Raw genomic sequence first — 23366 nt, forward strand, 5'->3', positions numbered from 1 at the left:
AACATAACCGATATATACATGAAGGGCACCTGCAAGGCTTTAGGGCACAGTTTTAAATCGCTCGGAACATTTCGGCCATGGCCGAGTTGTTACGCTTTGTATAACGAGGTCTATCTCGAAGCTTTGTCGGAGGAGGCCGAGTTATTACGATTGTATCGAGTTGTTCCCCTTCGCATAATTGTTGTCTGTGTCAATTAACTTTCGTTTTATTGGAAAGGTAAACAACTTGTTTTAATGCATTAAATGCTTGTTTAGTGCAAAATAACATTTCACTTACATGGTAAAATATGAATATAACTCTTTATGATCAATTTCAACCATAAACTACTTCACTTAAAACAATTTCAATAGTTTTAAAACACCCCCGTTTTTTGCACATTCCCGTTTAGACGTTAGGGATTGGAAGAATCCCGTATAACACGTCTATTATTTTAGACTACATTGCTGTCATGATTATTAATATATTTACAGCCGCCAGTTCAACATCTTCAGTGCTTTGATTCCTAAATAAGATTTACAACTGCAGAGTAATAGATGTCTTAACATAATGACCATATAAAATAACATCTTTCATGCAGAGACTTTTTTCAAATAGCGTGTTTGCATATAAATGAGAACTGGTTGTGAATCCTTTTCGGTCGAATCAATGCATTTGCCTCTTATGTTTTTTTAATAATGGTAGTATGTAGCCTGTCGTGTTTATAGCCATCACGATAATTAACCAATCACATTCACTATTATATTTTCATGAGTGTCTGAATTGACTTCCGGTTGAACGAAAAATACAAAAATGTTGATAAAAGTGAAGGTAAATATGTTTAAATCTCTATTATTGTTTCGTAATGAAGTATGTTTTGACAAGATATGTTGAGTTCTAGAGTATTTTTTTCAAAAATACTGATTATATTTCGTTTTCTTTTTCAGACTTTGACGGGAAAGGAGGTAACGAAGTTTGATTTTTATTTTATTTATTTTACACAATGACAAATAGCTATTTGATACCAGTACATATGTATTATAATAATATATATACTCTAACCTAACATCAAATCCATCCTTTATCTGTTCCAAAGGTTTTGTTTGTCAGAACTTACAGAATCTGCCATGGCAATGGGTCAATGGGCCGATTGGACATGTTTCACCAGCCTGATTTATTAATTAAGAAGCAGACATCCATTGGCTGTATGGTTCCTTAATCTCTGTTTACTGAAGTGTATGGTCTTTTCTATACTGTAAAGTTGTGAGAACCCATGCCAATCTTGTGACTAAGAACTTGTACTATAAACATAGATTCCAACTAGATGAAAATTAATGATTTTCACTTGCAGATCGAGATTGACATTGAGCCAACAGACAAGGTATTATTATCTTTGTGATTACTTAAGATTTACAACATTACCATTTCGATAAAACATCTTTTAATGTTTTTGTGTATAACATCTCTACAATTCATAATAATAATTCATTATCATATGTCCACCTTCTTGTAAGTCTGGTAACTTTTGCTTTAAGATTTTTCGATATAAGTTTATTTCGGTATTCAATAATTGATTGATGCTCTAGGTTAACAATCCTTTGTTGCATACTAATTACAGGTTGAGCGCATCAAAGAACGAGTTGAAGAGAAGGAAGGCATTCCTCCTCCACAACAACGGCTGATTTTCAGCGGAAAACAGATGTATGTGTACAATTGATTTGTTTTCACTTTTAAAAGGGGGTTACCCCAAGATTTCTTGATAGAGATCAAACGAAGCTTAAAAAAAGTTGATAGGAATCAAGCTGGAGGGAGACTTGGGCAAAGAAATCTTCCGAAAGTGTTTAACTCCCTATTTTCAGCTGAAAGAGCTGTTTTTCTGTATAAACTATTGAGGAAGACACTGCTTCATGGAAACTTCTCCTTTAAGGCTTTTTTTGTTGAAAACCTACCTGGTTTGCTAAATCTAGCTTGATCCCCACAGGGAAAAGTTTTACACAAGCTATGAAACTTTCTAATTATTTCTATAGTCTTTGTGGATAAAAAACTTCTCCCGCAGGCCAAAATATGGAGAAGTTTCGACGGTTTAGTGGCATGTCTTGAGCTTTATCCCGGATTGATAAGAATATTTAATATTTATGTAATCTGTTTCTGTTGTCTTGTGTTGTTGTTTGGCTTTAATCTTTGTTCTTTTAAAAATACTAGCCACCAGACAATACCATTGCAAGGAATAAAGAAAATTGTCCAAAACTTAAATAAAATTTATATCATTTTGTTCCACAGGAAAATCATATTCATCATGTTTTATCTGTGACACCATAATTTGTGTTAATAAATGAAGCAAAAAAATAGGTAAAAAAAAAATCATTTATAATGGATATTTGTGATGTCTTCAGATTTCTGTTTGATATTAAGAAGTGTTTCTTATTCTGATTTTTTTTATATTTTTTATTACACTAGTTACAGACAATGTCTTTTCATAGTATCCTGCTTAATAGATAAAAGTTAAAAAAACAACAACCGAATCTCTTTCAAAACTGGCATAAAATGAGTACTTTAATTTTTTAAAAATACATGTATTTTAGTATATAAGTAATCTGGCATTGCATTGTTGATTTTAATCAGGTAGGTTGGTTGATTTTACCAGAGGCTGAACTAGTAGACAAAATATTGTTGACCAATGATAAGCTGGCTAATGTTTGCAAATAACTAATATGTTTATTTTGTTATTTAATTGATCGCCTGCACTATCGGGCTATCCACCTTTTAATTGATCAATGCATACCTATACCAGTACCATATGAAAATAATTTTGCTTCTTTATTTAATGTCATTTTTAACCTTGTTGCCCTCACCCTTATTTTATAATTAACAATTTTAACCTGAATATTGAGATTTATGTTGTTCCATAAACAAGAAAATAGTTGTAGATGTACTGTACCACTTTTCCAGGAACGATGAGAAGACTGCGCAAGACTACAAAGTGACAGGCGGATCTGTGTTACATCTCGTATTGGCCCTTAGAGGAGGTGTATGATTGGACAAAATGTGTGGATGATCGTGTTCCGATTAACTGTATAATAAAGGAGTAATTGTGCTGTTGGGAGATAAAGATTGTAGTAGTGCATTAAATTCTGTCATAAAATATTCAAATGTTTATTTGTGGATAATAAGGCAGATAAAGGTACTAACCTGTTTAAAATATTAAAAGTGCACACAATATTGCTGTGCGGCTATTGAAATTGAAGCATTCTTTTCTTGAATTAGTGTATCTAATGTTAGCTGCTTGCAATAAAGCATGTGTGTTAGATTGAAGAATTATGAAAATTGGTGAAATGTGAGACTTTTTGGTAAGAGAAAACTTAAAAATAAAATTTAAGACAGTGATAAGTACTAAGGAATTAAGAAGTGCTTTCTCTTTTTCTGTCTGATCAGTATTATTTTTCTCAGATGCGGATGTTGTTTTTAATAAAAATATGAATTTAATGTAACATGCAAAGCAACATTCAATATTAAAAAAAATGAAGAAAAAGACAATATACCCATAAAAATTGTATGATTTCTATCGACTTGAATGATGGATGACTTCACTGAATAACTAGACTTACTTCAATGATAGATGACTTTTCTGAATAACTTGTTTCACTTCAATGATGGATGACATTTCTGAATAACAAAACTTGCTTCAATTATGGATGACTTTTCTGAATAACTAGACTTGCTTCAATGGTAGATGACTTTTCTGATTAACTAGACTCGCTTCATTGATATGACTTTACTGAATAACTAGACTTGCTTCATTGATGGATGACTTTTCTGATTATCTAGACTTGCTTCAATGATGGATGACTTTTCTGAATAACTAGACTTGCTTCAATTATGGATGACCTGACTGAATAACTAGACTTACTTTAATTATGGTTGACCTGACTGAATAACTAGACTTGCTTTAATGGTCGATGACTTTTCTGAATAACTAGACTTGCTTCAATGATAGATGACTTTTCTGAATAACTAGACTTGCTTCAATGATGGATGACTTTTCTGAATAACTAGACTTGCTTCAATTATGGATGACCTGACTGAATAACTAGACTTACTTTAATTATGGATGACCTGACTGAATAACTAGACTTGCTTTAATGGTGGATGACTTTTCTGAATAACTAGACTTGCTTCAATGATAGATGACTTTTCTGCATAACTAGACTTGCTTCAATGATGGATGACTTTTCTGAATAACTAGACTTGCTTCAATTATGGATGTCATGACCTGACTGAATAACTAGACTTACTTTAATTATGGATTACCTGACTGAATAACAAGACTTGCTTTAATGGTGGATGACTTTTCTGAATAACTAGACTTGCTTCAATTATGGATGACCTGACTGAATAACAAGACTTGCTTCAATGATGGATGACTTTTCTGAATAACTAGACTTGCTTCAATAATAGATGACTTTTCTGAATAACTAGACTTGCTTCAATGATAGAGGACTTTTCTGAATAACAAGACTTGCTTTAATTATGGATGACCTGACTGAATAACTAAATTTGCTTTAATTATGGATGACTTTTCTGAATAACTAGACTAATGTTAATGATGGATGACTTTCAGTGAATGGCTGTTGTTGTAATTGATAATGCTTTCTGTGTCATACTTATGTACTGTATTTAAATGTCCTGCGTTTTTAAGTTGATATTAAACAATCCACTTGGTATCGGTGTGTTAAATATTGTCTCCTTGTCAGTGATGTCGACAAAGAATTTTTAAAACTTGTGAAGAAACTAAAGGTATATCCTTGTTCCTTATTCATAGGTCACATTGCTAAGGATACATACACATATGGGTGACAACTGGAACCCTTGGCCTGCTTACCAGATTTAAACGGCAACAGTACTATTTGCCTGCTAACCAAGATTCAAACAGTCACAACTTGCCAAGATTAAAAATCAGTCACTGACATCTTGGTATGTTGACACGATTCAAAAGTTTACAGTAATCTTGGCATGTAAACAAGATTCAAACAGTCACAGTACCCTTGGTGTGTTTACAAAATTCAAATGGTTACAGTACACTTGGCATGTTAACAAGATTTAAACAGTCGCAGTACTTTTGCCATGTATACAACACATGAACAGTCACAGTGCCCTTGGCATGTTTACAAGATTCAAACAGTCAACAGTACCCTTGGTGTGTTTACAAGATTCAAACAGTCAACAGTACCCTTGGCATGTTAACAAGAGTCAAACAGTCAACAGTACCCTTGGCATGTTAACAAGATTCAAACAGTCAATAGTACCCTTGGTGTGTCTACAAGATTCATACAGTCACAATACCCTTGGCATGTTTACAAGATTCAAATGGTCACAGTACCCTTGGAGTGTTTACAAGATTCAAACAGTCACAGTACACTTGGCGTGTTTACAAGATTCAAACGGTCACAGTACCCTTGGAGTGTTTACAAGATTTAAACAGTCACAGTTTCCTTAGCTTGTTTATAAGATTTAAATTGTTACAGAACTCTGTGCGTGTTTACAAAACTCAAACAGTCGTACCCTTGGCATGATGACAAGATTTAAATGGTCTCAGTACTTTTGGCGTGTTTATAATATTCAAACAACAGTCACAGTACCCTAGGCGTCTAACAAGATTCAAACGGTTACACTACTTTTGGCGTGTTTACAAGATTGAATCAGTCGCAGTACCCTAGGCGTCTTACAATATTTAAACAGTCACAGTACCCTTGGTGTGTTTACAAGATTTCAACAGTCACAGACCCTTGTTATGTTAACAAGATTTAAATCGTTACAGAACTCTTGGCGTGTTTACAAGATTCAAACAGTCACAGTATCCTAGGCATGTTTAGAAGATTTGAACAGTCACAGCAACTTTGGTGTGTCTACAGGATTCAAACAGTCACAGAACCCATGGCATGTCTACAAAATTCAAACAGTCACAGTACCCTTGGCGTGTTAAAAAGATTCAAACAGTCACAGCACCCTTGTCGTGTTTACAAGATTCAAAAATACAAAATTACAGCCCGGCCAAACGAAAACACATCCCCTTTTGACCACGAGTGTAACCAAGACCTTTGACCAACCCATATCGGTCTTGCATGTGACATGCCCTTTTCTCACGGTGATTTTTGTGCCACTATATAATGCCCACAAAAAATACGTAAATTTTGACTATTGAACCTTGACCTTTGACCTACATACAAGGGTCTTGCACCTGACACAAGTCCCAGCCAAGACCATCAAAATAGGTTTGGGGAACACACACACATAAGCCTAACTGTCAAAGTGGCAAGCTCACCACAAGCAGGCATGATAAAATTTGTTCCTTTACACATTTATGCAACCCTGGTTACCTTCTTGACACAGCTTTTGAGTCTAAATCTCAAATAAATTATTTTAGTTTTTATGATTGGAAAAATTAGGCTATGAAATGATGTATGCCCTGAAAATTTCAGAAGGAAGGAGTGATCTATTACATAAAGTATTGCTGAAAATATTATAACCCAAGTCCCTTTTGAGCAGTAGGCACAAAAAGGGTAAATAAGCACGACTAATCCTCCTTCTCTCCTTGACCGTGGAGGTGAATGGCCCGAAATATGCCTTCTACATGTTTTTATGATGTGGTAAACATTAATTTTGTGCCACTATTTTCAACATCTGAACAGAACAAACTTGTGGAGTTACAAATTTTATGGCCTAACATTCAATGTACGCTATTTATCGCAAAGTTTGCCAACCCCAGGTATTTTCAAATGTAATATGTACTTGCAAACATACAATTATTGAACAGAACACATATTAATCAGAACAAGAGCTGGTCTGTTATTCCTTTAAACAAGAGGCATAACAACTTTTAATGTCAAGAGTATGCAGCTTCACATACATAAGTACTAAGTTTCATTTAAAATGGCAATCTGACATTTTTTCAAAGTGTGACCTTGATGGTATGGCCGGTACAATTGACATGACACTGGTTTCATTCAACCATTCAATTGATTAATACAAGGATTATACATGTATGTTGTCAATTTCTAACAAGTTAACAACCCATGCAGCATGATGCCTGCATAATCTTATGGATTACTTGTTCTTTGAACACCTCGATCAATCAACATTCGACATCGAGAGAGGCTCCGGTGAGCGTAATTACTACTTGCTCTACATGTCATCGGCCCATTTTCACATATTGACTTCCAGGTCCATTTTGATGTAGCGAATAGTAAGCAAGTCTATTTATCAATCCGAGTGAACACAACATTGAGATGGACAGACAAAGCAGCAGTTATGGTCTCTCTTTAGGAAAAATAGTAAAGAACAAACAAATTAATACACTTTAAAAGAGTTGATTTTATTGAGATGAAAATCATTTAATGTAAAAACGATAACTGCAGAGGATCAAAGTTATTTTTTTAAGCCAATTTCTTGTTTTAATAGTGCAAAGATAATTGGATAGCCCAATTTACTTCAGTTTTAAGATTTGATCAGAATGATCATTCACAGAACTGTCCTCAAATGTGGATACGAACATTTTTTTTTTTTCTTCAATCATCTGAGATTGACATATTAAATGCATGTATACATTCCAAATTTTCAAGTCAGCATCATTTTACAAAATGTATCAACAATTGTGAAAAGAAAACTATGAATTATCCAATTTCTGAAAAGAAAAACTATGAATCATCCTCAGCTTCTAAATTAATATTTGTCCCAAACTTTGCATAAAGCTCTATTTTAAGATCTTGTAGTGTTTTCTTGTGTCCATCAGCCCGTGATTCGAGTTCCGCCATTTCCGCCTGTGTGGCTTCCTTGGCCTTCTCCAACATGGTTGTTGTCTCTTCAGAGTTGATACTGATGAACACTTCCCCTACTTGGTATGTGCGATGTCGTTAAGGTTGACTTAGTATTGGTAACTTCAAAATAACTTTTTTTGGCAAAATCTTTAAATAACATTAAACAGAATTCAGATTTGATTTGTAATTAGCTTAAATGTTATTTAAGACATTAAACCATCATTATACTAATTATTATTAAAAAGTTAACATGCAAATCAACAACAGATAGTCAGAGTGGAAAACAGTGAATGTCTTTAATCATTTATTATATTAAAACTCCTATTTATATTAATAGACAATAACCTTCATTTACAGCCAATAAGAGCCTCTAAATGCCCTAAAACAGAACCATACTAATTGATAATTGATAAGACTTGAAGTTTGAAATCCTATATATATGACAACAAAAGTTGGTTTCGTGCCTGCTAAAACATATTCTTATCTCAGTAAGTTAAAACATATAATTGTGTAACTTGATGATTAAGAAGGGCTCCCTTGTTCATCCCTTCTTAGTTAATCATTAAGATTTAATCACATTATGTTCTAAATATTACACAAAACTGTTTGACATTGTTAAAGGATATGGAATGAGTGTATCATCTCCATCCAGCATCAGCAACTCTTCCTCCGCAATCTCCAGATTTTCAAGATCTTTCTGAAATACAATCAAATGTTTTGTTTTTATTCATACAATCAGACTCGCATATATCTCTTGCTTGCGGTACTTTACTCAAAAACATTAATCTGCAGTAAGTATTAAATTACATTGATAACAAACATCAATAGCCAATTATCATTTGAACAGAAAGACCAACCTTTTTATTTTTCAGCTCATCTTTAATGTCACCTAGTTTGACATTTGTTCTTGCAAACTTGTTGATTTTCTGCTGGTCTTCAAAAGTTACCTGGGCATCAGCCTCCTTAAAAATGAGGGTAAATATGTTGAATGTCATTAAAAAAATCTTATTCTGAAGAAGTTATTTGAATCAGTCTAACTAACTTCAGCTTTTTAGCTCACTTCTTAATGAGTCCCATTTTTGAGTGTTTTATTTGTTTTCATTGATGCAGGGCTCATCCTAGACAGAAATTTTAGGGAGAAGTGAGAACGGGGGAGGGTGCGGGAGGGGGGTTCCCCCTCCTGAAGGTCGAAAAATTTTGAGATTTTAAAAGTCAAATGGTGGGTTCTGGTGTGTCCTGGACAACTTTTCTATGCATTTAAATAGGTGTTTAAAATGTTTTTAAATAGTCATACTGGTTGTTTTTAGTTGGAATTAATTTGTTGTATATACAAAAAATACCTTTAAAAAAGTCAAGTTTCAAACATTTTATTACATGCAAACCTCACACATACATATATATCAAAATTTAAATACATGATAAATAAATAAAATAAGCTTATAAATATAAACAAAACTAGCTGAAATTAAACAACATGAATTGTAAAGAAGAAAAGAAAAAAAATCATAGTTCTCAAAACAAGAAGCACTATACACGCAATCAGTCTACACAATGTAGGTATCAAGGTGAGATTCATCAGAGAAGCACTATATGATATACTAACAGTCTACATATGATATAGTTTTCTTTGTTTAGCACTCTTCCACTTCAGTAGGGCTCTATTGAAATCGAACTGATTTAGGGGTGGTCCATCCTCCCTGATTCTCATCAGAGTGTCCAGGTTCTTGTTATTGAGCGAGGTTCGAAGTCTTGTCATTATGCGATTCTGTGTGGAGAACCCACGCTCACACTGCACACTACTCATGGGGACAACTGCACAGCACTTCAGGATGATTACAATGTTAGGTAGTTTGCTGGCAAACTTACACATACACACTTTGGTAATATCCAGCAGTCCAAGTGTAGTGTAGGCCTTGGCCACTAGTCTCTTGTACTCAGAGAACTCAGACAAGCACATTTCAGGACTACCTATGAACGGTTTAAAGTGTTCAACAAGGCACTTAAACTGGACTAATCCATACTTGGCGATTGACACAGAACTGGCAATATTGCTTGGCACCAAAACACTCATACTATCCACAATCGGTATGTCCTGGAAACGGTCCCGCACATTCTCGACAACCCTGGATATATACTGTGGTCCCAGTCTCCCTAACAGTCCTTTCTGTTGTGTGAAGTATCTTAGCTCCGGCTTGAATCCTGCCTCATCCTGGCCCTCCAGTATCTCCTCCGGTTCCTCCTCAGGCTCCTCGACAGGATCAAATCCATCAAAGATGACGTTGCACTGTATAGTGTCCAGCACATTCCCGCTCTCTGACTCGCACACTGGTCTGTCGTAAAAGGTCTTCCCATCGACTTCCTTCACAAAGCCTGCAAGTTTATCAGTGAAAGCACCATCACACTCAATTAAGTCCTCTAGGCTTTCACATGTGGAACTCACTTCAGTGTTCACAGTGCCGAAGTCTAGGGACTTTGATTGAAATTTCAATGACAGTCGGGTTAGGAATGGAAGGACATCCATTAGTAGATGAGTAAGTGCGATGAATCTGAACTGAGACACCTCATGAAGAAGGCCTTTCGCTGCAGGTTCTGTAGTGGCATCAGCCTCTAGGCACATGACTAGAGCAGGGTAGGTCCTGTAGATTGCCCTCACAGCTGCCTCAAGACTCAGCCAGCGAACCGAGTGGACTTCAGCAAACTTCAACTGGGGGAGGTTCAGTACTGTCTGTATGTCTCGGAGACGGTTCGAGCGCAGGGCAGAGTTGTGAAAGTACCTGAAGACATTGGTGACCCTCCTTGAGAAGTCATTCATCTCTGGGATGAGTTTCGCAGCCTGACTGGTGGCGAGAGCAACTCTATGGGCAGCACAGTGGACACCTACAAGGACTGGTGAATAGTCTCTCAGAAGTTTAACGACACCACCCTTTTTCCCCGTCATCACACTTGCACCATCAGTGCTAATTCCAACCATGTTCTTGATGTCGATGCCTTTGGAACTGAGTTCTTCAACAACCAATTTAACAATGTTAATTGCATTCGCACTGCCAGATGAAATTTGCTTGTTTGCAATGAAAGTATAATCTAATCCGTTATCACTGATAGACTGTACATACACAATCAGTCTCTTTCGATTGCTATTGTCAGTACTTTCATCAAGCACCAATGAAAATACTCCAGAGTTCTTAATGCACTTAATTTTGTCCTCAAGTATGATATCACTGATGGCATCTTGTAACTCAGTTACACTCTTGTTTGATGTGTAAGAGGGTGAGGGCCCATTCATGAGATGGCCAAGATCAGCACCTATGGCCCCGGCAAGCTGGAGGTGGTACTGAAACTCCTCCTTGGGGAGCTCCCGCTTGGCGAGGTGGTAGGCAGTCTTAAGGAGCTTGACCGCAAGCTCGTCATCCTTGGACAGTTTGGCCAGTACGATTTTCTTTATGGGTTCCTGGGAACGCAGAACTGTCTTCTCCAAGGCGGCCTTGTGCTGATTTGCTGAAAATACACAAAACATTTCTTCAAAAATATTTCACAGTATCTCATCATTTTCAGCTGTCATTTAAAATATTTTGGGCATGTATTACAACATGTTTTAAAATATATAAAACCAGACACCTTAAAATGAATACCACTTTGAATTGATTTATCTGCGGACTAAGCAATGCTTCTATTGTTTTAATAAATACTTACACAAGCCATGTCTCTGATGATTGGTTGTTTTTGCTGGTTGGTCATGTCCACGGGCGTAGGCGTTGTCCAACTTAGCACCTCTACAAACTTCGCAGTGCCATTTTTTATCGGCGTCTTGTTTGTACCAACTGAAATTATTTTGATAATTTGACTTTTTGAATGATTTCTTATTTGAACTGTCGATCATGTCATCACTATCAACATCGTCAGCTTTACGTTTCAGGCCTGGGGAATCCCGCAGAAGCCACGTAGAAAGCATGATTACTATTAAACGGAATGCAAAATATCTCATGTATATAGAATATTGATGTGAACCGTTCGAAGAAAAAATAATAATGGAAGCATTTCTGAAATAAAAAACAACAAACCTGGAACTGTGATTCGCACTTGCCCTTCTCGCTAACTTCGCGGTAATCACACCCAATTAAGTTCATTTGTCATCAGTGCACATCATTTAAACCGCTTTTGTTATAAAGTATAAATCCTAATTGGCACTAATTGACATTTACAAACATCGTCAAGTGTAAATATTAATCCCTTACAATTTTATTACATCGATGACGTAGCGCATGTACACAAAGTCAATGGTGCAAACACGTGCCGCGATTGAATAAAACAAGCGTTCTCATTGGCCGAAGTCAATGGAGCATATTTACTAGGTTTAACACGATTGGCTGTTTGTCAATCGAGCTGACAGGCGGGAGGCGGAGTCGCTCTGTTTTGACAAGAGTTAGTTCTTAGCGATATCGACTTTTTGATCTTTGAAAAAGTCGGCGAAGTTGACTTCGCTTTGATCTTAGAAAATAGCGAAGTCGCCGCGGGCAGGGCGACTTAATCGCCTAAGTCGCCTGGTAGGATGAGCCCTGTTGATGTATCAATTTTCAAATCAGAATGAAAACCAGTAGGCTGGGCAAGCTAACATGCAATAAGTTGTGTGCAGATAAATTACATGTATCTGCATGCTACTTATTGCATAGTAAACTTAACATTTTACAATATAAAACAAAACATTTTCTACACCCAATTCATACAAGTATTAACAGATGCTAAATTTAATGTCGTTTTTATATGTAGCTCTGATTTGGGACATTCAAAATATGGTATGACTTAGAAGTGTCATGCATTCTCTTGTATTGAATCCTAAAACTAATCTTGAAATTATAATTTCTATGCCTTTTATCCATAATACTTGCGTATCTATGAAGTAAAGGGTTTAAGTGATACTCGGGTCAGTACCTGTTACTGGCGCAAATATAGATGTTAGAAACATAATTTGGATCCACCATGCAGGTTTTACAAGTATGGAGGTAATTAGTTTCTATTTTTCCTGGACAAATCTTACCATTTTATACAACAAATCTTAACATTTTATATGACTTTCTTCAGACAGATCCGGCTAAAAATGCTTTTTACATTTACAAACTTATCCGCTTCCTAACTGGCCTCAACATGTTTATTAGTCTAAAATAATAGACGTGTTATACGGGATTCTTCCAATCCCTAACGTCTAAACGGGAATGTGCAAAAAACGGGGGTGTTTTAAAAATATTGAAATTGTTTTAAGTGAAGTATTTTATGGTTGAAATTGATCATAAAGAGTTATATTCATATTTTACCATGTAAGTGAAATGTTATTTTGCACTAAACAAGCATTTAATGCATTAAAACTAGTTGTTTACCTTTCGCATAAAACGAAAGTTGACTGACACAGAAAACAATTATGCGAAGGGGCACAACTCGATACAATCGTGATAACTCGGCCTCCTCCGACAAAGCTTCGAGATAGACCTCGTTATACAATCGTAACAACTCGGCCATGGCCGAAATGTTCCGAGCGATTTAAAACTGTGCCCTGAAGCCTTGCAGGTGCCCTTCATGTATATATCGTTCTGTTTTGACAGAATGAAATGAAAAAAGCCGTCAAACTCATAATTATAAGTTGGATATTTATTTTGTGTGTACGGAACTATTATAAAATAACATTATCTGGTAATATTTCTTGTTTTTATGATATTTTATAGACTCTATATGCTTTAACCCGGAATCCTGATCGGAACAACTACCCACTTTTGATACTAAACAATTTGTACGTGAAGGATTTGCCATATCAAAAATCTAAAAAAAATCCGCCAATGTACAATTATTTGGACTACATGTTTATAACAATTTTAACCGGTTAATAAATTTTAATGCATAAGGCTTCATACTTAGAGTTGTGCAAAGTCACAACTTGTTGAATTCATCACCATTTTTACTCTGAAACCAGTCAAGAGATGCTGATGCCATGGTAACACAATGTGTAAAATATATCTTCATCAACAGTGAACAGATCAAAATGATAATGCAGATTTTTAGCCGAAGAAAAAAAGCAAATCACAAACAATGGGTGGAAAAGTTGAGTTAAATGAACTGAATATTTGGAACAATTAGCTTACGACAACAATACAGAGAGTTCTAGAAAAAAAGGTAAAACATAATTGCTCATACTTCTTTGATGGTCGTCGCCATTGTTTAGGAATGAAGTGAATACATTTTTTTATTTAAGATATTTGTATTTCAGTAAGAACGCCGTTATAGAAACTGATTTCTTAAATTAAAATTGTTTTTGTTTTTAAACAAATATTTAAAATTGTTATATTATTTTCCAATTTATGAAATCTTCATCTCGTTACTACAATCTAAACCAATATGGAAGACAAAATGATAATTTTGACAGCTACCGCAATATTTTTCTCGGGTAAGTCATTACATTGTGTGTTGTGTTTATATTGCTTGAATCATCTTTAACATAAAATATATTTCTCGCTATTGTGTTTCAGTTTTCACCACTCGAGTAACAGGCGTTGCCCCTGACGTGGATGAAAGGTGAGTGGATTCAGCAATTAGCCACTGAAGGGTTTTTCGGATATGGAAATGGTGAACATTTCGGATATGCAAAGGGCTTTACCAGTTAAGATCTTTGATTGGTGTCCAGTAACAGTAACAGTTATGTGGAAGCAAATTTCACAGATTTATAATAATACCTCCATCAGTTTATAAAAAAACAACACTTATTGAGGTGAAAAACAGTCTCCGTGGCCTTGTGGTTCAGACTACCACCTACGGAGCAGGAGGTCATGGGTTCGATCCCAGCCACGTCATACCACAAAGACATTAAAAGTTGGTACAAGTAGCTCCCTTGCATGGCACTCAGCAATTAAAAGGTAGTGCTTGGATAAGTGGTGTACTCAGTTTTGGTTTAACTCAGGAAAGTTGTAACCCGTGTATTGGTGCTTTACACCAAGCACATAAAAGAACCAAGGGGTCTCTTCGAAAAGAGCTAGGGTATAGCTCCCAGACTTCCTTGTATCCAACCACTGTCTCTTCCGCGTGCTGTCCCTTCAGCAAACACAAAGGACACAATTGGAAATAAGTGCATGCACTTCCACAGGTTATCCTTAACCGCAAAGTCTAAAAAATACAAACAATCAAACAAACAAAGGGTTTGACTTGTAGTTCTGCCAGCACACACAACTAAATGGCTAGCTAAGCTAAATATAAAGGCTGTTGGGAGTGCCTAAGACCTTACCAAATTGATTTCTTTATTTATAGTTAAAGAGCTTATAAGTCATCACAATTTTGTACTTTTACTATTGGTTTATTGTTCACATTTAACAAATGATCAACCTTTTCATTCCATGTTATTACAGGTTTCTCAATGTGTACAAACAAGGAAAATGGCTGGTTGAGGTAATTGTATTGAATTCTAATTAAGGTACAGTCATGTAGTGTTCAATATGCTTTCATAAGTTTATTTTTTTTTTTATAGACAATATTCTCTGAGAAAGGATTTTTTTTCTAATCTAATGAAAAAACTGTACAGTTAAAACCAGTTGGCTTGATATTGTGGCTGGGCTTTTCTCATTGGTTCTAACTTGATGTATAGGACCGATTTTAGTTTACTCTATGTAAGCATTCCCGCTTGGACCATTATTTGTGAGGCCAGAAGTATTTTGGCCAATCCCTGAGATATCGAGCAAAGGGTATCGACTGTATTGTAGTTCAAGTTTTTAATGTACACATTCCATTACCATAATTCTGGTGCACTTGTGATGCCTGATCCAAGTCTATTCCAGTGTGGAAATCATGCCATGTGTCCCAAAATCCTGCCTTTTCGAAATTTTCAACACTTAAAGTTATTTATGTGTTTTAGTGTAGTAAAAAAATGACCCTTACACTTTATGTGATTTATTTATCAAGAGGTGAAAAGTCAAGGTTATAGAAAATTATGAGTGTTTCTATCTAAAAGACTTTGGTACAGAATCTTCAAACATGTTGTTCAATAGAATGACCTCTACTGGTTTTGGGTTCAGTAGGGTCAAGGTCATTATAACCTTTGCTAAAAAAAATATTGGCACTCCCGATAGCTGACAGATCTGATTGAGGATTTCTAGTTGAAACAGATAAATGCTTCACCAATCACAGTATTTAAATCAAATTGCATTCTGCTTAATCAAGTATGGTGTTTGAACAGATGATGTATTTTATTGTATTGACTCCTTCCTAATGATTCAGTTCTATGCCCCATGGTGCGGACATTGCAAGAAACTGGAGCCGATATTCAACAATGTGCACAACATTCTTCGCAACACAGAGGTGAAGGTGATTAAGATGGATGCGACACGATTCTCACACGTTTCCTCTCAGTTCGATGTACGAGGATTCCCAACTATAAAATTGTAAGTGAAAATCCTTATGTAAACAGAAATATTGAATTCCGAAAATTATTAAATTATAAGTAATTTATTTGCTTCTTTATATATATATATATAATCTCATTTCCCATTTTATCCATACTATTTATCCAAATTTAGATTTTAACACATTAAACAGCTCACGTTTATACCCATTTAAAATGTTTGATATTTACTATTAAAGGAAACAAAAACCAGCAGTGTTGCTTTGTTTCGTTCTTTTATTTAGAAAATTAATTCATACTCATATGGAGTATGATGTATTAAAACCTTATAAATGTCAAACTTTCACAAGGCGTAGTTAACAACTCAAACTTTAAAAAAATAATTCTGTAATTGTATATTCACAGTTTCAATGGGGAGAAAATAACCACATTTAGAGGAGAGAGGACACAGGAAGATTTACTTGCCTTTGTGGATAAAGCAAAAGGGTTTGTTATTGTTTGTATGATTAGAAATTATCATTGATAATCTTAAACATTCTTATAAGATGTAATTAGCTGAAGTGACTTAATGACATAATCAATATTGACTTTAGCCAGTATTTAATTTACCATCACGTTACTCTAAGCTTATTAAATTCAGTTTGCACATATGATTATTTTATTGCAGTGACATGAATTGAGGACGTGAGTAATACGTTGTCACGTAAGAATCGTATTAAAGATATGCAAATAATAAAAAATCAACAAATAATTGTAATAATTTGTTCCCTTGTCTTGATCTCGGGTTATTTGATCATGACACCTTTTCATACCAGGCCTCCAGTGCGATGGTTGTACAGTGCCGGAAAGCTTTCTGATGTCCGAGCTTTACATGCCAAGGATGTTTTCTACCTCTTCGTCGGAGAAAATGATCCAGCTGATGACTTGCTTGTATGAATTTTGTTTGTATTTATAAAATATTTGATTTGTAGCCTTACTTTGATGTTGAATTGGTTGGAGTTCTGATATCTAGTGATGTTAGTTTAAACATTGGAAAACACAATCCATGCTTTATCCAACTTAAGAACGATTTTATTTATCTGTTATTTTGGCTGCTACGTTATACAGTACAAAAAAAAATATTTGTCGATATGGAAAGAATTACAAAGGCTATAGCATAATGATAGCATAGCAAAACACAGTGATGTGCGAACACTGTGTGTGGTGTGTGAACACTGACCAGTGTGTGGACACTGAATGGTTTCAAAATACTTGGTTGTTTGAAGTGTGTGAACACTGAGGGGTGTGCAAACACTGAGTGATTTGTGATCACTGAGCGGTGAGTGTGCGTGTGTGAGTGTGAACACCATAACATGAGAATACTGAGTTGTGTGTGTGAACACTGAGTTATTCTTTTAGACCGTGTGATGTGTGTGAACACTGCATGGTGTGCGGAGACTGAGTATTGTGTAAATTAGTGTAGTGCATGAACACCCGAAAATGGATGTGGTGCATACATGTATTTTGTATTTTAGTTTAAAATTATGTCAAAACTATCAATCTGTGACAGTGCAGCTTTATAATTGAAAAATTGATATCATAGTAAATCACACATGTGTTCAAAAACAATTGCAATATAATTGATTTAGTTTTTAATTTAGAATTTTTAGATCCAGACTTGAGACTGTTTATCATAGGCCCTGGCTCAACTTCACAGATCCATACGGTGACTGAGAAAAAAACAAATGTTTAGCGTTAAAACACATCGTCACCTTAGTGCAATGACTTGTTATCTGCTTGTATTTTCATTTGTAGTTATTAAGTTTTTGCTAGGTAACAACATAGTAGGCATGTGAAAACTTGCAAAAACACTGGATGGAACATAGTTATGAAAAAATCTTCTCTTTCAGGTGAAGTATTCCAGTATCGCTGATGATCAAGTATCCCTGGCCTACTTCTACGCTGGCAGCAAAAACATTTTACCTCAGGTAAGTGCGATGTATCTGTTTACTTTATTGTGACAAGGTATTTGCTATTTAAGTGCAGCATTATGTTTAGTTTGCTTTATTGTGAGGTAAGCTGACAGCTTATGGAATCATGCATAAGTCTGTTAGTGGGTAGAAAACATCAGTGCATTCAGTAGGGCAAGTTTGCCTAACATAAGCAAACTGTTCTGTTTTGTATCCTTATTGCAATGTAGCGCATACATTGCAAGCTGGGAACCAAACAGCAACGTTCGCCGCAAGCATGTTTACTTAACTCATGGCAGATCTGACATCCATTTTGAGAGGCCATGAGAAAGTTTCTCTGGTAGGGATTAAACCCATAACTTCATAGGTGAGAGAAGGACACATACTACAAGAACACTGTCACTGTCCAACGGTTGACATATTCTATTCTATTCTACGGTAAGCACACCAGCTCCATGTGATCTTTATTAACATTTACCTGCTTAACTATTTATGTATTCTATATTTTCAGGATGTTTCTGTGACATCCACTCCTTCTGTTCTTGTGTTCAAAGATGGGACTGTTTTTGAATATGAAGGTATATATGGCACTAAAGGCCTTCCAGTATTGTGAGTCGTCTGGAATATCAAATATTTTGTTCATTCCATTATATAGCTAATTTATGGGTGAGCTTATCGTTTTGCTTCATGGGCATATGTGGACGGTAACAAATACTACAAACAGCAAAATTCTGCCACAATATAAGCTGATGTGTCACATGAATGAGGTTGTCATCGATGTCAATATTGTTTAAATAAAGTTTGTCCAACCTCCCAACCTCGAATCCCAGAAGCTCCAGGTTTGATTGCCAGTGGTCATGAGACTTTTGGATGAACAAGCCCGAATTCTTATACTTTCGTTTAGCATTAAATTTTCAAACAAGCCCTGCTATATAAAATTTAGAATTTGAGCAAGCCCGGAAGGCATTTTACCAGTGCAGAGCTTGCGGACTTGTGTTAATTTTGACCACTGCTATCAAAACGGAAGTCAATGCTTGGTCATTTTTCACTGACATTCTGAGTATAGGGCTCAATACTCAAGGCCTCGTTTCAAAGAAGAGCATAGGGATCGTAAATTACCAGTCAAAACAAGTGTTTGGTCAGAAAATTGTACATGTAGTCTCATTTGACAAATGTTAATATATATATATATGTTTATATGAAAGCTGCTAAAAGTTATTTTATAAACTTGTCTAATTAACCACCCTTTACTTCAGCGCCACGAGGTGTAGCCACCATGAGTTCGCTGCAGAAATGGATCAACGGAGAACGTTACCCAGCATTCCCTCTTATATCTGGTGGCAACATAAATGAGATGGCTGACACAGGAAAATTCCTCGTGATTTTTGTCATTGATGAAAATGGTGCAGAAAAAATGAAGGAGAATATAAGGTGAGATTTTTTCGATATTTTGAAGAATGAAAGCTAAATAGTCCCACGTCCTTCAATTCTATATGGCAATTGTTGTTGTAGTACTATAACCCCTTGGGGATTGTTTTTACTAATAAGTGCCTGTATGTAGTCCAGGATGCATTCCCTACATAAAAAAATAATACATTATTTTTTCCACAATTTTGGGAATGGAGTCAGTGCCTTTCTGGATGAGAAAAATGTGTCATTTTGACTATGATTGGGGATTTCCAAATAAGCCTTGTTTTGAACAAGAGACAAAAATGATAAATAAATGAGATCAGTTCATTTCAATATACCTAACCTGCTGCCTCCGCTTACCCCACTCGACAATTGTTTTTATTCTAGCTAAGGCTACCACAGTTGCATTCGTAAGCAATGCGACCAGATTCATGAACAGTTAACACACAACATTGACTCAAATACACCAGCTCTTTTACACAGAATTTCTGAAACGGTTGGGCGTCTATTATTTTTATAAAATATTCGTGATTTAATTTTATATCGTATTTTTTTCAAAACAATGATTGGGAATTTTATTTTTACATTTGGAAAAATAGTATATGCTTATACATGTACATAAGGAATGGGGCTGAAGAACAACCCCAAACAGGTCAGAAAAAAAACATACAAAAAGTTGGGCATTGATGAATGGAGTGGCATGTGTGGAGTGAGTTTTGTATAATAGTATTTAAATATTTACTAAATGTGTGGCTATGGCATAAATTATAATTGCAATTTACCAAGGCAGAATTAATTGTTGTTTAAAGGTATTGGACTGTCATCAGTCGAAATTGGTTGGTGGACAAATCTTCTTCAAGGTTGTAGGAGATGTTTTCACGGGGTTTGGAAAAAACCCCATACAAAATCTTGTTTTTCTAGGCTATGGGTCTGCGTGCCGTTTTACCAAGAAAACTAGGAGTAATTTCATTTATGAAATCACTCCTAGGATTTGGATGAAACTGCTTACTGGGATTCCTAAAATATTTCAGAGATTGGATGAATCCGTACCAAGAAACAGGAATTTTTGGTAGGATTATGAGTAAGAAAGAAAGTAAAGCAAAAAGTTTTTACAATTATTAGAGTTTATTAACCTTAGGCAAGGTTTATAGTACATACTCGTGTTTTAATGCACTGTTATAGTCGTTTTACAAGTACAATTTAAGATAGAATCTGTTTGAAGATTTACTTTTATGACAAGGATTTATGACTTCAGCATAAAATCCGTAATTAAGCATTTGCCGATGTTGCACTATTCTGTGTTTAATTGTTGATCATTTGTACGATACAAATGTCTTCTTGAAATAGAATCCTGAAATATTGTTTTGTTCAAAATCTTGATTTTTATTTTCCAGAGAGTTTTAAAGTGATTTTAGTTATTTAAATTCAATTAATATCATAATTATCTTAGTTTTATCACACAAGGTTCTTTGTTTCAAGTTTAATACAACCATTATGTATTGTTATCTGCTCTGTGGTAGGTTAACGTGATACTTGTATTTATAATCTATATAAAAAAACATAAATTTTGAGTGAACTACTTACTAAATAATGCATTTACGGAAAATATTAATTACTGATAACAAGATTGTAACTGTGTATTTAATAGCTGAAAATGCACAAATATTAACTGGTGTGTCCTAGATTTACGGAGATCAATGATTGTCTGATAAGGTAGAAATACCGTGATTTCTGCACCTTTCTTTCAAATTAAACTTGGTATCCTTCATAAAAACCATTATTTTCAATATATATTCATCCTGTTCGGTAAATTAAAATAATTGTATTAATTGCGGTAAACCTTCTTTTGCAGTAAGAGTGCATCTTTAACTTAAAGCTAAGTGTTGTCAGCATCAGATTTCAAAAGTTTTTTTCAAGATATTCAAATGAAACTTGGTACATATGTTGCAATAGTATGCATATGCATGGCAAGGCCCATAATACTGGCTTAAATAATTGTCAGGTTATTTTTCCATGTTTAACAAACATAGATGAACATTGGAGTTTGCTTTGCTGCGACCCAGTTAAGTCATATTATAAATATCTTAGCCAGTGAACAGATACAAGATAATATTACTAGACAATACATCCATGTAAAGCAAAGCCCATAACACGGTTTAAATAATTATCAAGTAATTTCCCTTGATAATTTGACAAAAAGTTCACATGTCAACAGTGAGAATCTGCACATGGTTACTTTACATTATTTAGGCCTTAGTTATGTGCGTCCCTAAACTTTAGGGAAGCCCATACCTGTGACCTTGATAATGTCAAATTTTCCCGCTTAATCAAATGAAAACAAAATGAGACAATGTTGGTATGCAGTGCAGTCTTCTTTTCATTACTTTACTTTACATTTTTGTTACCTCAAAGAAACACAAAACAGAGTGTACGATTCGAAAGCTGAATTTTGGTGCTGATCGATCTATTGATTGTGTATATTTGGGGGGAGGTGGTGGTGGAGGGAGGGGGTTCAGGGTGGATTAAGAATATCGTTTGCTTAAAAAAACTTTATTATATAACAACTGGAATGTTGGATTAGAACGTTTACTAGAATTTTTACTCTATCTCTCTTGATTGTATACCACATGTCTTATGAGTCAGGATTACATCCAAGTTTAAAGATTATCAAAAGATATTTCTGCCATGTTATTCGCATCTTGCTAAGTTCAGGAGCACTTTTAACTGCATGATTTCCACCTTGATAAAAGATGTTGTGAAAAGAATAAAATTAATTGCGCCATAAAAAATGAGTAAAAGCTCCATGATTACAAGAGTTGCACTTCCGTTAATCCACTGTGGAATTTCGGCATTCTGTTAGCTTCTGAACTGTGTTTCTTGGGTGATGAAATCTTGTTTGGTGTGTTGCAAAAAGGTTTGTGATGGGAACCTCTATAGTTTTTGACTGAATGTTTTGTAACATTGTAAACACATGATCATCATAAGGTGGAGAAGTGCTTAAAACCTTTACCATTATTTGTGGACAATTTGTTCAAGAGTTATGGCCCTTTAATTAAATTTTCTCTTCATAGATACATGATGGTGTCTGGATCAAACTACTTCCACAGTTTATGAGAGATTGGTCTTAAAACACATGCTCAGCGTGAGGTGCATCCCTGCCATTTTAACTCATTGAAGTTTACTTTTTAAAATACCGGGTATGTCAGTTTTCCGAGAAACAGTATGAAAATAATACACTTGAATGCACTATTTAAGACTAAAATTTCTAAATCTTTCCTTTGGAATATATATGATACCCTGGGAAAATTGGCAAGCGAAACTTCGTAAAGTTTGAATATTCATAAGCTTTTTCAGACCTATGAAAAAGCTGATAACAAAAAGGAAAGAATCTCCTGAAGGGATATGAAAGCTGTGATCTCATTGGATCTCATTGGATCATTCTGAATCATTCTGAATCAAGATTTCATCTGTAAGTGAGGCTTCCTCAGAGGGTAAAACTGTTTCCATCGCTGAAATCCTACCAAGTTTTTCCAAGTTGCTCGCTTACTGCAGATTGGTAAATAAACAGTAGGGATCGAAAATCGTCCGATATTGTTGATTTTATGACCCTTGGCAGAACTCTGCGTCTAATGAATGATAACCAAGGAATAATTATTTCTTGTTCAGAGGTTATTTCTTTTTAACCTTAATAAAATTACTAGAGTTCAGCACATGTATTAATTTAAAGTTGTAATTCGCAGCTGAAATAATGACACGATTCTGAATTATGAACATTAACAAGGACTGAATCAATGAGACAATAAGTCCGTTTTGACTGATTTTGACCTCATTGGAACTATTTCAGTAATAGA

The 23366-nt window shown here is 35.1% G+C and overlaps 4 protein-coding genes across 4 annotated transcripts in view; 2 read left to right on the forward strand and 2 right to left on the reverse strand.

Moving 5' to 3' along the window:
* The first annotated feature begins 711 nt into the window (after positions 1–711).
* On the forward strand, positions 712–4698 carry LOC128244791 (NEDD8). The gene is made up of 5 exons (XM_052962871.1): positions 712–808; positions 925–942; positions 1329–1358; positions 1596–1678; positions 2927–4698. The coding sequence occupies exons 1-5, from the start codon at positions 791–793 to the stop codon at positions 3009–3011; spliced, it is 234 nt and encodes a 77-aa protein (XP_052818831.1). The 5' UTR covers positions 712–790; the 3' UTR covers positions 3012–4698.
* A 2627-nt stretch (positions 4699–7325) lies between these two features.
* LOC128242449 (prefoldin subunit 4-like) lies at positions 7326–14045 on the reverse strand. The gene is made up of 4 exons (XM_052959602.1): positions 13966–14045; positions 8646–8750; positions 8412–8485; positions 7326–7870 (listed from the first exon to the last, which is right to left on the reverse strand). Exons 1-4 carry the CDS (start codon positions 13984–13986, stop codon positions 7669–7671), a joined length of 402 nt encoding a protein of 133 aa, XP_052815562.1. The 5' UTR covers positions 13987–14045; the 3' UTR covers positions 7326–7668.
* Positions 8779–13151, reverse strand: LOC128242448 (zinc finger protein 862-like). Its single transcript, XM_052959601.1, has 2 exons — positions 11479–13151; positions 8779–11283 (listed from the first exon to the last, which is right to left on the reverse strand). Exons 1-2 carry the CDS (start codon positions 11768–11770, stop codon positions 9395–9397), a joined length of 2181 nt encoding a protein of 726 aa, XP_052815561.1. The 5' UTR covers positions 11771–13151; the 3' UTR covers positions 8779–9394.
* Positions 14046–14151: 106 nt separating the features above from the next.
* The window catches only part of LOC128243234 (protein disulfide-isomerase TMX3-like), a 57464-nt gene continuing 48249 nt past the window's right edge, over positions 14152–23366 (forward strand). Inside the window, exons 1-9 of the mRNA XM_052960853.1 lie at positions 14152–14215; positions 14298–14343; positions 15168–15207; positions 16033–16196; positions 16562–16642; positions 16972–17086; positions 18046–18123; positions 18617–18683; positions 19362–19536. Of these exons, the coding sequence (XP_052816813.1) occupies positions 14167–14215; positions 14298–14343; positions 15168–15207; positions 16033–16196; positions 16562–16642; positions 16972–17086; positions 18046–18123; positions 18617–18683; positions 19362–19536 (815 nt within the window). The 5' untranslated portion in view covers positions 14152–14166. The remainder of the gene's footprint in view (positions 14216–14297; positions 14344–15167; positions 15208–16032; positions 16197–16561; positions 16643–16971; positions 17087–18045; positions 18124–18616; positions 18684–19361; positions 19537–23366) is intronic.

This window comes from Mya arenaria, chromosome 8, assembly GCF_026914265.1.
Source record: "Mya arenaria isolate MELC-2E11 chromosome 8, ASM2691426v1".
In the NCBI taxonomy this organism is placed as follows: Eukaryota; Metazoa; Mollusca; class Bivalvia; order Myida; family Myidae; genus Mya; species Mya arenaria.

Bases quoted from the DNA above. Each gene is read 5' to 3' on its own strand.
- LOC128244791 (XM_052962871.1), top strand. The intron at 1,359-1,595 runs GTATTATTATCT...TACTAATTACAG, and splicing joins ACATTGAGCCAACAGACAAG to GTTGAGCGCATCAAAGAACG. The intron at 1,679-2,926 runs GTATGTGTACAA...CCACTTTTCCAG, and splicing joins ATTTTCAGCGGAAAACAGAT to GAACGATGAGAAGACTGCGC.
- LOC128242448 (XM_052959601.1), bottom strand. From the start codon at position 11,770: ATGAGATATTTTGCATTCCGTTTAATAGTAATCATGCTTTCTACGTGG. The intron at 11,284-11,478 runs GTAAGTATTTAT...GTGTATTTTCAG, and splicing joins TCATCAGAGACATGGCTTGT to CAAATCAGCACAAGGCCGCC.
- LOC128242449 (XM_052959602.1), bottom strand. From the start codon at position 13,986: ATGGCGACGACCATCAAAGAA. The intron at 8,751-13,965 runs GTATGAGCAATT...CTCATTTTTAAG, and splicing joins TGGCGACGACCATCAAAGAA to GAGGCTGATGCCCAGGTAAC. The intron at 8,486-8,645 runs GTTGGTCTTTCT...ATTGTATTTCAG, and splicing joins ATGAGCTGAAAAATAAAAAG to AAAGATCTTGAAAATCTGGA.